General features: G+C 39.4%; 1 protein-coding gene across 3 annotated transcripts in view; it reads left to right on the forward strand.

The window, feature by feature from the left end:
* Ranbp17 (RAN binding protein 17) overlaps positions 1-15,877 on the forward strand; it is a 228,240-nt gene that overhangs the window by 161,042 nt on the left and 51,321 nt on the right. For all 3 annotated transcript variants that reach the window (XM_048334124.1, XM_048334122.1, XM_048334123.1), the window contains 3 exons: positions 1,066-1,148; positions 11,380-11,594; positions 14,240-14,378. In XM_048334124.1, the coding sequence (XP_048190081.1) occupies positions 1,066-1,148; positions 11,380-11,594; positions 14,240-14,378 (437 nt within the window). The remainder of the gene's footprint in view (positions 1-1,065; positions 1,149-11,379; positions 11,595-14,239; positions 14,379-15,877) is intronic.

The following is a 15,877-nucleotide window of genomic DNA, read 5'->3' on the forward strand; positions in this document are numbered from 1 at the left end:
ACAAAGAGAGAGAGAGAGAGAATTGATATGTTGCTGGATTTTTTTTTATTTTGCTAATGTTTTTTAAGTGCCATTATAGGGGCTGGGAATATGGCCTAGTGGCAAGAGTGCTTGCCTCGTATACATGAAGCCCTGGGTTTGATTCCTCAGCACCACATACATAGAAACGGCCAGAAGTGGCACTGTGGCTCAAGTGGTAGAGTGCTAGCCTTGAGCAAAAAGAAGCCAGGGACAGTGCTCAGGCCGAATTCAAGCCCCACAACTGGCACCAAAACAAGAGTGCCATTATATCTTGAAAAGGACCTTCAGGGCCTGGCAGGATGGCTTGTCCATCCTTTATTCTGTTCCGACTGCTCCCCTACTTGTAAGGAACTAGTAAAATAGCAACTTTCTCTTTACTTAAACTGCATACAATAGAAACTGTAATCTATAATGTTAATTACTGTGTTTGAAATATGCCTAAAGTATGGGAAGATTCAGTATGCACTTTTGCAGCATTAAGGGTGCCTACGTTTTCTGTCACTTTAGAATTTGGCTTAAAATGTGTACAATATACTGTGGGAGATAACAAAATATAAATAGATCTCTATGTGAGAATCTATGGATACTTGAATGTACCCACCAGCCACTTTGCGTGAAAGGAGAAGTAAAAGATCTGTGATATAGAGCATCAGGGTATGGTTTTGATAGGTTAAAAATGATCTCTTCAATATCAATAATAACTTCTTAATTGTCCTACTATCTTTATAGTAAGAAAAGTAGTGTACCTGTTTTATCCACAGTTGTTGACTGGAGTGGTACTTGAAAGGCTAATTCGAGCCAGGTGCCAGTGGCTCACACCTGTAATCCAGCTACTCAGGACGCTGAAATCTGAGGATCATGGTTTTGCTCAATTAGTAGAGCACTAGCCTTGAGCAAAAGATACTCGGTGTCCAGGCCCAGAGCTCAAGCCCTAGAACCAGCAAATAAACAAACAAATAATTCTGCTTATGAAAATGCTAGACATTTTAAATCTGTATTTGATTTCTTTGCATGTATAGTCTAACTTTTTAGTATGATTTTTAGATCTCAGCGTTTGAATTTTGATGTATCATCTCCTAATGGAATTCTTCTCTTCAGAGAAGCAAGTAAAATGATTTGCACTTATGGTGAGTATCCTTTTCCATATTTGTATTTGCAATATAACTTTGAAGAAAGATGTTATTTTTTTTTAGTATTTGCTATTTTAATTTTTTTTTATTTTTATTGTCAAACTGATATACAGAGCGGTTACAGTTTCATACATTAGGCATTGGATACATTTCTTATACTGTTTGTTACTTCCTCCCTCGTTCCTCCCTCCCCCCTTCCCCTTTCCCTTTTCCCCCATGAGTTGTTCAGTAGATTTACAACTAAACAGTTTTGCAAGTATTGCTTTTGTAATCGTTTGTCTTTTTACCCCGTGTCTCTCGATTTTGGTATTCCCTTTCAGTTTCCTAGTTCTAATACCTGTATACATGGTTTCCAATGTACTCAGATAAGATACAGAGATAGTGCAGGTACAACCACAGAAAGGGGATACAAGAGGATCATCCAACAATAGAAGCTACGGTTTCACATCGCATGTTGAAAGTAATTACAACAGTGATATAACAGTCGTTTCCATAACATGGAGTTCATTTCACTTAGCATCATCTTTTGTGTTCATAAGGGTATAGCTATTGGGCTCTTGTGATCCTCTGCTGTGACTAGCCTAAACCTGTGCTAATTATTCCCTATGAGGGAGACCATAGAGTCCATGTTTCTTTGGGTCTGGCTCACTTCACTTAGTATAATTTTTTCCAAGTCCTTCCATTTCCTTACAAATGGGGCAATGTCATTCTTTCTGATAGAGGCATAAAATTCCATTGTGTATATGTACCACATTTTCCTGGTCCATTCGTCTACTGAGGGACATCTGGGTTGGTTCCAAATTCTAGCTATGTCAAATTGTGCTGCGATGAACATTGTTGTGCTGGTGTCTTTAGTGTGTTCTTGTTTGTGGTCTTTTGGGTAGATGCCCAAAAGTGGGGCTGCTAGGTCATAGGGGAGCTCTATGCTTAGCCTTCTGAGGAATCTCATGCAACAAACTAAAACTAGATCCTTATATATCACCCTGCACCAAAAATCAACTCCAAATGGATCAACGACCTCAAAATTAAAACAGATACCCTGAAAACACTAAAGGAAGGAGTAGGAGAAACACTTGGGCTCCTTGGCACAGGACGGAACTTCCTTAACAAAGACCCAGAAATGCAACAAATCAAAGAAAGGATGGACAAATGGGACTGCATCAAACTGCAGAGCTTCTGCAGGACAAAGGACATAGTTCGCAAGATAAACAGAAAGCCCACAGATTGGGAAAAGATCTTTACCGGCCATACAATGGACAAAGGCCTCATATCTAAAATATATGCAGAACTAAAAAAATTACATTCCTCCAAAACAAAACCGCAAAGAACCAATAGCCCCCTCAAAAAGTGGGCTAAAGATTTAAAAAGAGACTTCTCTGATGAGGAAATGAGAATGGCCAAGAGACATATGAAAAAGTGCTCTACATCACTGGCCATAAAAGAAATGCAAATCAAAACAACATTGAGATTCCATCTCACCCCAGAAAGATGTTATTTAAAAAGGTTCTTTTGGGGGGCTGGGGATATAGCCTAGTGGCAAGAGTGCCTGCCTCGGATACACGAGGCCCTAGGTTCGATTCCCCAGCACCACATATACAGAAAACGGCCAGAAGCGGCGCTGTGGCTCAAGTGGCAGAGTGCTAGCCTTGAGCAGGAAGAAGCCAGGGACAGTGCTTAGGCCCTGAGTCCAAGGCCCGGGACTGGCCAAAAAAAAAAAAAAGTTCTTTTGGACCTTTTTAGCTGACTACGGAGGGTATGTAATTGGATTGCCAGATAGTCTTATTGACATCAGAAGCAAGCTTTTCATTTTAAACTAGTAGTTTGGTACTTTCAATTTTTTAATTAGCTATTCTATACCTCCTTTAATATTAGATCATTTCTCATACATTCCGTTGAAGCTTGAAGTAGGTGTTATTTCCTGCCTCTACTTGGGTAGCTTGATTAGCCTCCATGGTTTCAGTTACTTGTTAAACATTGCAAACAATGCATGCCTCCTACTTGGTTTTGAGGATTCCACAAGATAATGTATAGAGATCTCATGGAGCTTAAGAAAATTCCCAGGGGCTGGGAATGTGGCCTAGTAGTAGAGTGCTTGCCTAGCATGTATGAAGCCCTGGATTTGATTCCTAGTACCACATACACAGAAAAAGGCAGAAATGGTACTGTGGCTCAAGTGGTAGGATGCTAGCCTTGAGCAAAAGAAGGTGAGGGACAGTACCCAGGCCCTGAGTTCAAGCCCCAGGACTGCCAGATACTGCATAGCTGGCAATTCGCTTAACTGGAATTTCATGGGAAGTCAGTCTGTCCATATTCCTTACTGCCTCTTGGGAGTTGCCACTGGAAGATGAACCTTGAATGTTTATGAAGAAGCAATATGCTGTAAAGCTTGGTGACTTTTATTCTGAAACTTAAGGGAAATCAGAAGTTCAACTGTGCCACTTGTAACTTTGACACATGCACTTTATTAGTAATAGAAAAATTTCAGTCCTTCCTATACTGACTTCCATTAATCAAGCTAATTTGTCTATCTTTACTGTCTGTGGTGTTTAACACCTATGTTTTTACCTCTGGCGAGTCTTAACAGACTCACTGGAGGGAGATGACGTGGTCACTCCCCAGGACCCTGGAAGCTGAGGGAAAGGACTGAGAAAACATGGCAGAGCCAACCTTATTTATTTCTTTAGTAAGCCAAGGTGAAGAGAGGGGAAACCTATGGAGGAAAGAAGCCAGAACGTTCTGTGATCTCCTCTGTCCCCATGCTCACTGGGTTTCTTCTCTGCTCTCCCCTCCTGGGCAGTGATTTGGCAATGCAGAGAGGAAAGGATCATGGTCTGATGCATGTGATATATTAGACATTTCGTGGCGTACCTCTACCTTGCTGCTCTATGAGACTGGCAGAAAAATACTACTTTTGATATGCTGTTTTATTTATCTACATTCTGTCATGATGTACTTTGATGTAAGTTTTTAATTTTGCTTCAGCTCTCAGCTGCTCTTGCCGTTACAGCTCAGGGTCAGCAATGAGGTTAGCCACAGTAGCACAAAACAATTTCCTGTTTGTACAGCCCAGGTAACATTTGGATGAGGATTAAATTTTACCACATTTTCTACTAGCCCAAGCCTATTATTTCTAATGAGTTTTAAATTGCTTCAGGAACATGTATTTCAAAACTTAGTGCTATGATCCGTTCAGCCTGAGCAACTTAATAAAAGAAATTTCTTTCTTAAATTTTTGGTTAAAATGTTGCATGCAGTGTAATAAATGTTATTACTTTGGAAACCTACTTCTCAGTTTTAAGAGCTGAATGTTTCTTAGGCTCAATTTCCATTTGTCTAATCTTTTCTTCCCTTTGCCTCTGGGTACTTGGTGTCTTTAGTGACATCTGTTGGTTGAGGAGTACACAGAAGGGAAAATGGTGATCATTTTCCTAAGACTGGCCAAACTGGAACTAGCTGATTTTATTCCTCCCATACATGCCTGTTTTAAAGGGCTCCGTGTGTAAAAATCTAAACTTTAAAATGGATAGACAAAACTATGAGTGTTCACTGTTCTTAAGAATTTACATCTTTGCCAGGATACTGTAAAGACACTTGCACATCCATATTCATTGCTACACTATTCACAATAGTCAAGTTATGGAAACAACCCAGATGCCCTACAATAGATGAGTGGATCCAAAAAATGTGGTAGTACCTATACACAGTAGAATTTTCCACAGCCATTAGAAAGAGTAATATTATGCCACTTGCAGAGAAATGGATGGACCTAAAACAAATCATGTTAATTGAGGTAAACCAAGCTCAGTGACTCAAACAGCACTTGTTTTCTCTCATATGTGAAAGCTAGATCTAAAATACCCTAGGACATGATAAATGATATAGGACTCTAAGCATTCACACACAACAAGGCCAAAGAAGGATATTCTTAAGAGAGGAACACACAGGCACAATGCCTATGTGTCTCTGATCATATGAAATATATTTATCAAAATGAACCCCAGAAATGGAAACAAGAGGGTTTTTTCTTTGTTGCTGTTTTTGTTTTCTTTTTGTCTTGTTTGCACATTTATCTGTCTTTGGGAGGGTAAAGAGGGACACAAAAATAGAGGGACAAAGAATGAACAAATGCAGCAGTGGTACTCACGAGACACTATGTTGAGAATGAACTACACAACGTGTGGGTGGCGATGGAAGGGGAAAACTGGATGAGAATGAGGGAAGGAAGGGGTGACATTGTTCAAAAAGAAAAGTACTCTTTTCCTAACTTATGTAAGTGTAACCCCTCTTTTATAACTGCAATTTTTAAAAAAATAATTTATGTCTTTTAAGCAGTATATGCTCCCAGTACATTTAAGGCACCGTGTAACATGAGGAGATTGAGTTTGTAAAGTTCTATACAAGTCTTTGTGACCCAGATAACAGACCAGTGTTTTGCAGAGCTCTATAGGTCTGTGAAAGAGCACAGAGGCTGTAAAGAAAAGAGAGAAAGAGGGGACCCTGCTGACTCTGGCCAGAAACATCTAGTTGCACTAGATGTGTTTGTAAAAGTTATCACTGGTTGAGAAAAAAAATTTCTTAAAGAGCATAGAAATTACTGGACATGCACCATTAGAGGCATTGTGAAAGTGGGGCCTCATGAACATATGTTTAGAGTAAAATGATTGTAAGAAGACAGACGGAACACACTGGTCTTGAAGTAACTAAAGACTTAAGCAAGTAAGTGAGACCTTTTGAAAACGGACTGTCCAAGAGCCTTCAATCTTACCAGAAAACTGGTTGGAGACCTAACAAAGTAGCAAAGAGCAAAACTCAGGAAAGTCTTGTGGAGGCAGTGGAATGATCAAGACCTCGCAAATCCCAAAGCTAAGATAGGTGGCTTTCAAAAGCAACATCTTGGGCATGGATATCTCCTCTCATCACCCCACATGCATCAAACTAATCTTTGCACACAGGCCAAAAATGCTAATGGAATCCAGCTTCCATACAGCTCACAGTTATTAATCATTGAGAGTTATAGGAACTAGTAAGGTAAGACACAGGGGGAAAAAAATCTTACTGATTCTTCCCTAAGCATCTAAAGCATGCAGACCTGGATCTAAAATCCAGCACCACAAATAGAAGGGGTAGGGGGCACAGTGAACAGAGAGAATAGCTTTTACAAACACAAACTGTTTGGGTTTATATAGAACAATATTACTGGATCATAGTAGAATTATTTTTAATATAGTTTGAAGCCTCCAACTGGTTTTTATGATAGCTTTACCATCAGCAATGTGCATAGGAGTTCTCTTTTCTCTCCACCATGCCAACATTTATTATCTTTATGTTGTTGTTGTCCGTTGTTCTTGTTGTTATGGGTTCTAGAGCTTGAATTTCATCCTTCCTGCTCTTATTTGGCTTACTTACTCACCGCTGGTACTCTACCACTTGAGCCACACCTCCAGTCCAGCTTTTTGCTGGTTACATGGAAGTGCAGACTTCCAGATTTTTTTTTTACCCAGGCTAGCTTCAGGCCGAAAGTCTCCAGGTCTCTCTCCTGAGTAATTAGAGTTATAGGCCTGAGCCACTGGTGCCCAGCTGTCTTAACTTTTCAATAATAGCCATCCAAAGGGTATGAGTAAACAATAATGAATTTGAATTGCATTTATGTGATGGCTAATGTTTTTGAGCACTTCTTTATATGCCTGTTGGCCATTTCATATCTTTTTAAAGGAATATAGTATAGTCTTTTGCTTACTTTTTTAATCAGGTTTTTTTCCACTATTGAGTTATGAGAGTTCTTTATAAATTTTGGATATTAACTTCTTATCAGACTTTTAGTTTGCAAATATTTGTCACAGTCCATAGGCATGTATTTTGCTTTATTTCTTTTGCTGTGCAGAAGCTTTTTATTTTAATGTATTCCCATTTATTTTTTTGTTTGTAGCTTAAGCTTTTAGTGTAGTATCTAAGAAAACATTGCCAGAGCCAAAGTTTCCTCTGGGTAGCATTCTAGGAGTTGGAGCTTCTTGTCTGATATTTAGAGTTTTGGTTTTGGTTTTACATAGTAATTACTTTTGTGTGTGTGTGTGTGTGTGTAGTATAAGAGCCCAGTTTACTTATTCATTATTTATTTATTTCACATGTGGAAAGCTAACTTTCCTGTCACCATTTACTGAAGAGATTTGCTTTCCTCACTAAGTCTGAGTGGTACCCTTGTCAGAAATTACCTGATTATAATATGTGCTGGGATTTATTTTTGTATCACCAACTATGTGTCTGTTTTTATGCTCAGTACCATTGTACTTTAGTTTGGTAATGTAATTTTACTGTTTTATTGTCATAATGAGTTGTTTTGACATTTTTATACATGATCATATTTACCTCCCATCACTCTCTTTTTTCCCCTCCTCTGTAGGCACCTAAAATATACTTCAACTTTCATGTCTTTATTCCTAACCTACATTCTGCATATGAGAGAAAACACGTAATATTTGTCCTTGTAAAGCTGGCTTGTTTTGCTTTAAATGATGGTTTCTGATTCAGTCACCCTCCCGCAAATTATATAATTTGAATTTTCTTTTATAAACACATTATTCAGACACAAAGTTACCGCCTGTTGAGAAAAAATTTTCTTCAATACTAGTGTAGTCCCATCTCTCTTCTTTAAAAAATTTTTACCATAAAATATATGTTCATGAGACCCCCTTTCACCATGCCTGTTAGGGTGCATGTCAGTAATTTCCATGCTCTTTAAGAAGCTTTCCCTTTGCTGTTACTGGGATGACAGGTATGTGCCACCGTGCCCAGCCATTGATTGTGATAGACTCTCCAAACTCTTAGTCCTGAACTGGCCTCTTCATCGCTGTTTCCCAAGTAGCAGTGAAGTAATGTGGGGAAGACAAGAAAGGCACAGGGGAATACTATCACTTCTCTTCATATGAATCTAACTGCTAGATTTCAAGCTTTTGGAAGGCAGTCTCCAATTTCCTAAAGCACTATTGATAAAAAGCACTATTAATAAAAATGAATTAGGATGAAAAAGTGATGGCATGGCAAAGCTTTTTGTTTTGGTCCTTATCAGCCCCTGTGGAATGCCAGGACACCTAAGTACAACATGGTAGCGTTTCCTATTTCAAACATACTAATCATTCTGTCATACAATCATAATAGTATACCACTTGTTTTAATTAATTGTTAATTGTTTGATTAATTGTTTTAATTGTGTCTGATACAGTTTAGGAAATAGGAAATAGGCGTAATATTTAACATGGTTTAGGCCTGTAATCCCAGCTACTCAGGAGGCTGAGATCTGAGGATCATGGTTTGAAGCCAGCCAAGGAGAAAAGTCCCTGTGATACTTTTTTTTTTTTGCCAGTCCTGGGCCTTGGACTCAGGGCCTGAGCACTGTCCCTGGCGTCTCTTTGCTCAAGGCTTGCACTCTGTCACTTGAGCCACAGCGCCACTTCTGGCCGTTTTCTATATATGTGGTGCTGGGGAATTGAACCCAGGGCTTCATGTATACAAGTCAAGTACTCTACCACTAGGCCATATTCCCAGCCCCCTATGATACTCTTATCTCCAGTGAACCACCAGAAAAAAAGTTGTGATCTTAAATAACCTTCTTGATGATAGATTGTCCAGTCCACTATGATCATATTTTTTCTATCATAGTTCTTGGTTTGCCTATTTAATCTTTATCCCCCACCCCCACCCCCCAAAAAGAACATGGATAAAACAGACCATTGGCCTCTCTCAACTAAGGCAAAATGTGTGTGACCCACTTTCCCCTGGATCTTCCCTTAGCATGTATACAGTACTCTTCTTTTGTGGGAGATGGAGAAGGGAAAGTATCTACTTTGTTTTAAATTGGTTTGCAGGCAGACACAGAATAACAGTGACTGGGAACTACAATTTTCTGCAGTACCCTACTTCCTTAAATGTGTCGTAGCACTTTATTTACCCAGAATACACTTCACTCCTTTCTTCTATTCCCATAACATATTCATACCTCTCTGATAACATTCATCACATTGCATGAAATTATTTATTTACAAATTTATTTCTTCAACAAAAATGAACTCTCTCAAATCAAATACTTTCGTTCATTTTTTTCCCAGCTCCTCACGCAAAGTAACTGTTAAATGTGCTGTCATATTAGAGTGAATCTTATGGAACTACTGTATCTCTAAGGTAATTTAGGATGAAATCATGAAAAGGGGTATAGCATTTGGTGCTGAGTAAATTCCAGAGAACAGTTTTGTTGTTCAGATGTGTAAATTACTGACCCTGTCATGCCAAGGAGAGCATGGACAAGGAGAGCACTCCTCCCTGGATTGGCTGGCCCTGTGTTTCATGCTCTGCTAGAAGCATTGGTCCTTCTTAATTTCTAAATATGTCTGTGGTATATTGCTATGATACTCTTAGACAGGATTCAAACAGAGTGGTATTCAAAGCATTATCATATTTCTGTGATCGAAAGTCTGTTTTAGGAATTAGACCTTGTAAAAATAAGGATATAGATCTAAAGGGGAGACGTGGACATGGGAGGAGAGATATCTCTGTTCAGCCCTTCTGAACTACTGCTGTGGATGGATATGTTGGAGACTGCAGGGAAATCTAGAAGCTAGGTGAATGCATCTGCAGGAGCGTCAACGTAAGGGGGTTGAGAAGGGCTGGTATCACAGTACAGAAATCAGTGGAAGGCTGGGCCTCTGCCAACCACATGGTGGTAGACTTAGAGGTTCTTAGCCAGTCAGGCCGGTCGTTTTAAACACCTTGCAGAGAAGAACAAGAAAAAGCTTGAACCTAGCAGTATATCTACATCTTCTTTGTCTCTGCGTCTGTTCACAGCTCTCAAGGAAGTCATGGTAGTTATTTTACTCCTAACTTTCAAATCGCACAGATTTCCCCTTCAGCCAATTCTGCCCACAGTCATATAAGGAAATGAGTCTTAACCAGATGACACACAGTTCACCTATAAGTTTTATAAATTGAATTTAGATTCAATTCCAGAAGAGTACTCACTTGAATAGGAAAAGGCAGAGCTAAGAAACAGTATGACTATTTTTAAGCATTCTTTAATATTGCCTAATAACATGCCTTCTAGCACACATTTCAAAGACCAAAATTGTTTATTGTGAATGTTGACCCATACAGAAAGAGTTTAGGTGAATATATAAACATTTCTTGTCTTTTGATTATCAACACATGATTTAGATACTGTTTTTTAAACTAATCATCTCTTGAGGTTTTCTGAAGAAAAATGTAGGGAGAAGAAAGGAATAATACTTATTTTGCACAGTGCCAAAAACTTGTCTGTGAGGCTTCTAAAAAAGAAGTGACACAGCCAGGCCCTGGTGGCTCACACCTGTCATCCTAGCTACTCAGGAGGCTGAGGTCTGAGGACCATGGTGCAAAGCCAGCCAGTCAGTGAGTCTCTTACCTCCAATTAAACACCAAAAAAGCTGGAAGTAGAGGTGTAGCTCAAGTGGTAGAGTGCTAGCCTTAAACCAAAGAAACTCAGACAGTTCTGAGTTTGAGCCCAAGACCAGCACACACACAAAAAAAAGTAACTCAGGGGCTGGGGATATGGCCTAGTGGCAAGAGTGCCTGCCTCGGATACACGAGGCCCTAGGTTCGATTCCCCAGCACCACATATACAGAAAACGGCCAGAAGCGGCGCTGTGGCTCAAGTGGCAGAGTGCTAGCCTTGAGCGGGAAGAAGCCAGGGACAGTGCTCAGGCCCTGAGTCCAAGGCCCAGGACTGGCCAAAAAAAAAAAAAAAAAAAAGTAACTCAAGATCAAGTTACATATAAAGGTTGAAATTTTACCCAGAATTTATAATAAATTATACTTAATCTGGTGACCTTTTTCGCTAGCTTAGTTGGTTATTTCACCCATACTTTTAACTGTTGAAGGGATAACCTATGCATTAAAATACATAAACAAATCTTAAATTTAACTTGATTTTTATGTGTATTTATTAATGTAATTATCATCCCGATTTTTTTAAGTAGAAAGTTTTCCCGGTGTCCTGAACTCATTTTCCTTGGGCCCTTTGTGTTTCCCAAGTAAATGACCTTGTATGTTTATATTTCTCATTACAATGGATTGGTTTCGTTTCTTGAATAATGTTGGAAAAATCAACATTAACAGTAAAGTGAAAATGTCAACTAATATGCCTCATAACTACTTTGAATTACATTGACTTATATCACTTTGTCTTTCTGCTTTTACCCTAAAACAGGTAATCAGATCCTGTCCCTGGGGAGCCTCTCAAAAGATCAGATTTATCCAATGAAACTCAAGGGCATCTCCATCTGCTATTCAGCTCTCAAATCTGCCTTATGTGGAAATTATGTCAGCTTTGGCGTCTTCAAGCTGTATGGGGACAACCATTTTGACAATGTACTTCAGGCCTTTGTCAAAATGCTGCTGTCAGTGTCCCACAGTGACTTGCTAGTAAGCAATCGTGTGCCACGGGAGTCTTTGTATGAAATGTGAAGTAACACCACCACAGGCCTGGCATCGTTATAATGAAGCCTAGGGAGCTCACATAACTCCAAAACATCTTACATTTAAGACTGCATTCTGCTCTGACTTAGTAAATTTGTACAACTGTAGAGACCATGCTTATATACCAAGTGTGGAGATTAGTGGGGAGCAGCTACCACCCCAGGCCAGCTGGCCATCCAGAGTGCTGCAGGCTCTACATACAAAGGAAATAGGATCTGTAACTTCAACTAATTACTGACAGTTCTATTCCTAATTCAGAAAAGGCCTGTGTTTCCTGGAGCAGGAAATGCAGGATTGCTGCAGGATTTTCCCTTCCTGGCTTTGTCTTCCATTACAATTCTGGCATGGTGGTCAGAGTGTCCAACTGGAAGCTGAGTGACCTGGTGTATAGACTGCCACTTGTTGTCATTTACTTGCCCTTAATCACTGCTCTACTTCTCTAGCCTCACCTTTAAAATGACTGTGCTCTCTAGGCCCCTTTTCTTTTCTGTCATCTAGTCTATGATTTATGTCAGTGGTCTTCAGGCTCTCTTGCCTATTTGAAACACTGAGTACTTGTTGGAAATGAAAATTTCCACGTTCCTTTAGTGGCCTGTTTATCAGAATTTTTAAAAACGCCTCTACCAAATTGCACAGCAATTAGTGTGTGCTCAGTATGCCCACATTAATTATTTACATCACAGCCAAATTCAACCTCAGATTAGCTCACACTTTCCTACCTACTCCTGCCCCAAGCTCACAAGTACAGTGTGGGGGGCTTTTGCTGATTAGCCTGTGAAAAATGCTCCTTGCCCTTCTACTAGACTAGTTCATCCTCTTCCTCCAAAACTAATCATAATGAAACCACTCCCAGGCCAGAGTTGTTAAGCCTCCTTAAAGTACAAGGGAATGCTCTTTGAGAGCTATATGCATAATGCATAATGTAAGTTACAAAGTGTAAACCTAAGTCAAATCAGTCATGTGTCATCTTCAGCTTCACACATTTGAAGCTCACCAAGAAAACCTTTTTTGTTTGGTTGGTTTTGGTTTTTGAGGGTTTTGTTTGTTTGGTTGGTTTGGTTTTTTTGCTAGTCCTGGGGCTCAAACTCAGGGCCTGGGCACTCTGCCTGAGTTTCTTTTGCTCAAGGCTAACACTCTACCACTTGATCTACAGCGCCACTTCTGGATTTTTTTGTTTATGTGGTACTGAGGAATCAAACCCAGGGCTTCATGCATGCTGGGCAAGCACTCTGTCACTAAGCAACATTCCCAGCCCCAAGAAAACGTTATTATTCCAGGAATTTTTCTCAATCTATTTTTTTCAGTGCTGGGGATTGAGCCTAGGGCCTGGTACATGCCAGGCAAATGCTTTACCATTTGAGCTATGCCAGTGATCCTCTCTAATTTTTTTTTAATATTCAAACAAATCTCCAATTCAGTAATTCTTAAGCTTGAAGGTACCGAAGACTCTACTTAACATGCATGTCAAAAATGCTCACTCTAAGAACTTTTCATTTAGTAAGTCTAGAGTAAAGCGGTTTTTTTCCCAGTGACAGTGGGTTTCTGAGCTCAGGGCTACATGCTTGCTAAGCTATGCCCCCAGACATTTTGCTTTTTAGGTGGCTTTTTTTTTTTTTCAGGTAGGTTCCCACATTTTCGTCTGATGTTGGCCTCTGACAGTGATCCCCGTACTACAACTTCCCACATAGCTAGGGTGACTATTGCGTTATCACCACACTCACCAGAAAGTGTATTTTTTGACAGGCACCCAGATGATTCTTATGGAAGTAGTATTAGCATCAGTTTAAGAATATTGCTTTGTCGTATATATTTTATAATATATAATATATTTAATAATATAATATTGTCGGTTCCTTATATTGGTTTGAGTTGCATTTGAGATTTGCCTGGTGTCTTTCTCCTTATCTTTTGCCTAGAGAATATAGTAAATATTAATCCATTTACAAGATAATGATTTGGTTAGCTGGATTTGCATTGTATAAAAATAGGGCTGGGGATATAGCCTAGTGGCAAGAGTGCCTGCCTCGGATACACGAGGCCCTAGGTTCGATTCCCCAGCACCACATATACAGAAAACGGCCAGAAGCGGCGCTGTGGCTCAAGTGGCAGAGTGCTAGCCTTGAGCGGGAAGAAGCCAGGGACAGTGCTCAGGCCCTGAGTCCAAGGCCCACGACTGGCCAAAAAAAAAAAATAATAATAATAAGCAGACCATTTTGCCAGATCCTATTACAACAGAAAATTTCTTTGTTACCCCCCCCCAAAAAAAAAAACCAAAGATTGACTGCTTGCTATTTATTAAGCACTATTTCGTGTTACAGTATTCCAGTTCAGAAAAATAATTTACCGTCTTCTAAATGTCATACCTCAAGCTTTTACTAACATTTAAGGGCTAGCTGTGTAGGGTGAGATTGGAATGACCTACTATGCTACTATGCTATAGCTTCAAATGCAGGTTTCTAGGAATCAAGAGATTCCTATCAGGACCTCTTTAAGCTCTGGATTGGAATTAGTCATGTGTGTTATTTATTTGTTAACTTTTCATAAGTATACATTTTCCAATCAAATAATTGGCATTCTTCTTCCTGTTGTAGCAATATCGGAAGCTGAGCCAGTCTTACTATCCGCTCCTGGAATGTCTTACCCAGGACCACATGGGCTTCATCACTAACTTGGAGGCTCCTGTGCTCCTGTACGTCCTCACATCTATCTCAGAGGGACTCACGACTCTTGGTAAGGATGATGTGACGGGCACATTGTCTTCACAGGTGTGGTCTCTTCCTATGTATTTATTAAGAACTTAGTCCCAGAAAGGAGAAAGAGATATTATGAAATCAAACTGAAGGATTATTTTACTACTACTAATGCATTTTTTCATACTCTGATATAGTTTGTTTTTAATAAGCTTTATTGAGGTATAACTTAAATGGAATAAAATTCTCTGGTTTTAAGACACCATTTTAAGGAGTCTTGACAAATATGGACACACTCAACAGCAACCACGACTAATGTACAGAATTCTCCTATCACCATGCAAAGTGTCCATATGTCCCTACAGATGAGTCCCTTGTCCCACTTCCAGTGCCAGGAAACCAGTGTCTGCTTTCTCTACTCATACAAATAGGAAATTATTTGTGTATGGCTTCTTTCATTTATCATATAAATACCCTTGAGATTTCTCTGTGCTGTTTTACCTATCAGTTTGTTGTTCTTGTTGCTGAGTATTTATTATTCCATTGGGTGAATGTGCACATGCCAGCTATGGACATTAGGATTGTTTCTATTATATGATACTCTGAATATAGCCACTATGAACAATTGTGCAAATCTTTATGTGGCTACCGCCCCCCCCCCCTTGGGTAAATACCTAAGAGTGAAATTTCTTGGTTCTGCTCATCTCGGTGACAGTCAGGAATCAAGAGAACAAAAGAAAGGGGCTAGAAACAAGAGATGCCTGCTTCCTTCAACCAGAGCCACACTCCTTAACACCCCATTAGCTGTGAGCTCACACAGCGGTAGATCCTTCGTTGTATATATATTTTGCAATATTTTTCAACTTTTGGTCTGTCTTTTTATCTTCTGAAGAGAATTTTTTTTCATTTTCTCTTGAATGTATTAGTATTTTAACTGTGAAAAGGGGTTTTACTTTGATTTTTTTTGTTTTGTTTTGTTTTTTTTTTTTTTTTGCCAGTCCTGGGGCTTGGACTTAGGGCCTGAGCACTGTCCCTGGTTTCTTTTTGCTCAAGGCTTAGCACTCTGCCTCTTGAGCCACAGCGCCACTTCTGGCCATTTTCTATATATGTGGTGCTGAGGAATTGAACCCAGGGCTTCATGTATATGAGGCAAGCACTCTTGCCACTAGGCCATATTCCCAGCCCCTACTTTTATATTTCTGTTCATAAATATACTTTAATCAAATTCTTTTAAGAAGTATCTTCAATTTATTTGCACATTCATTAATTGAATTATGGATTCGTTGACAGTTTAATTTCTTGAGCCTCCTGTGTATTCTGGTTATCAATCCTTTGTCAATGTATAGCTGGTAAAGATCCTTCTCCCTCTGTAGGAATTGCTGAGCTACTGGTGTTCTGGTTAGAAAGTTACACTGCCTCTGCTGGTTCCTTTCCTGTAATAGTTCCATAGTTTCTTGTCTTTGTTTCATTTTGAGTAGTTTTGATAGCTATAATCCAAATTCTGTTATCTTTTTTCTAGATATTTTAATCTTCCTTGCT

Source organism: Perognathus longimembris, chromosome 25, assembly GCF_023159225.1.
Source record: "Perognathus longimembris pacificus isolate PPM17 chromosome 25, ASM2315922v1, whole genome shotgun sequence".
Classification (NCBI taxonomy): domain Eukaryota; kingdom Metazoa; phylum Chordata; class Mammalia; order Rodentia; family Heteromyidae; genus Perognathus; species Perognathus longimembris.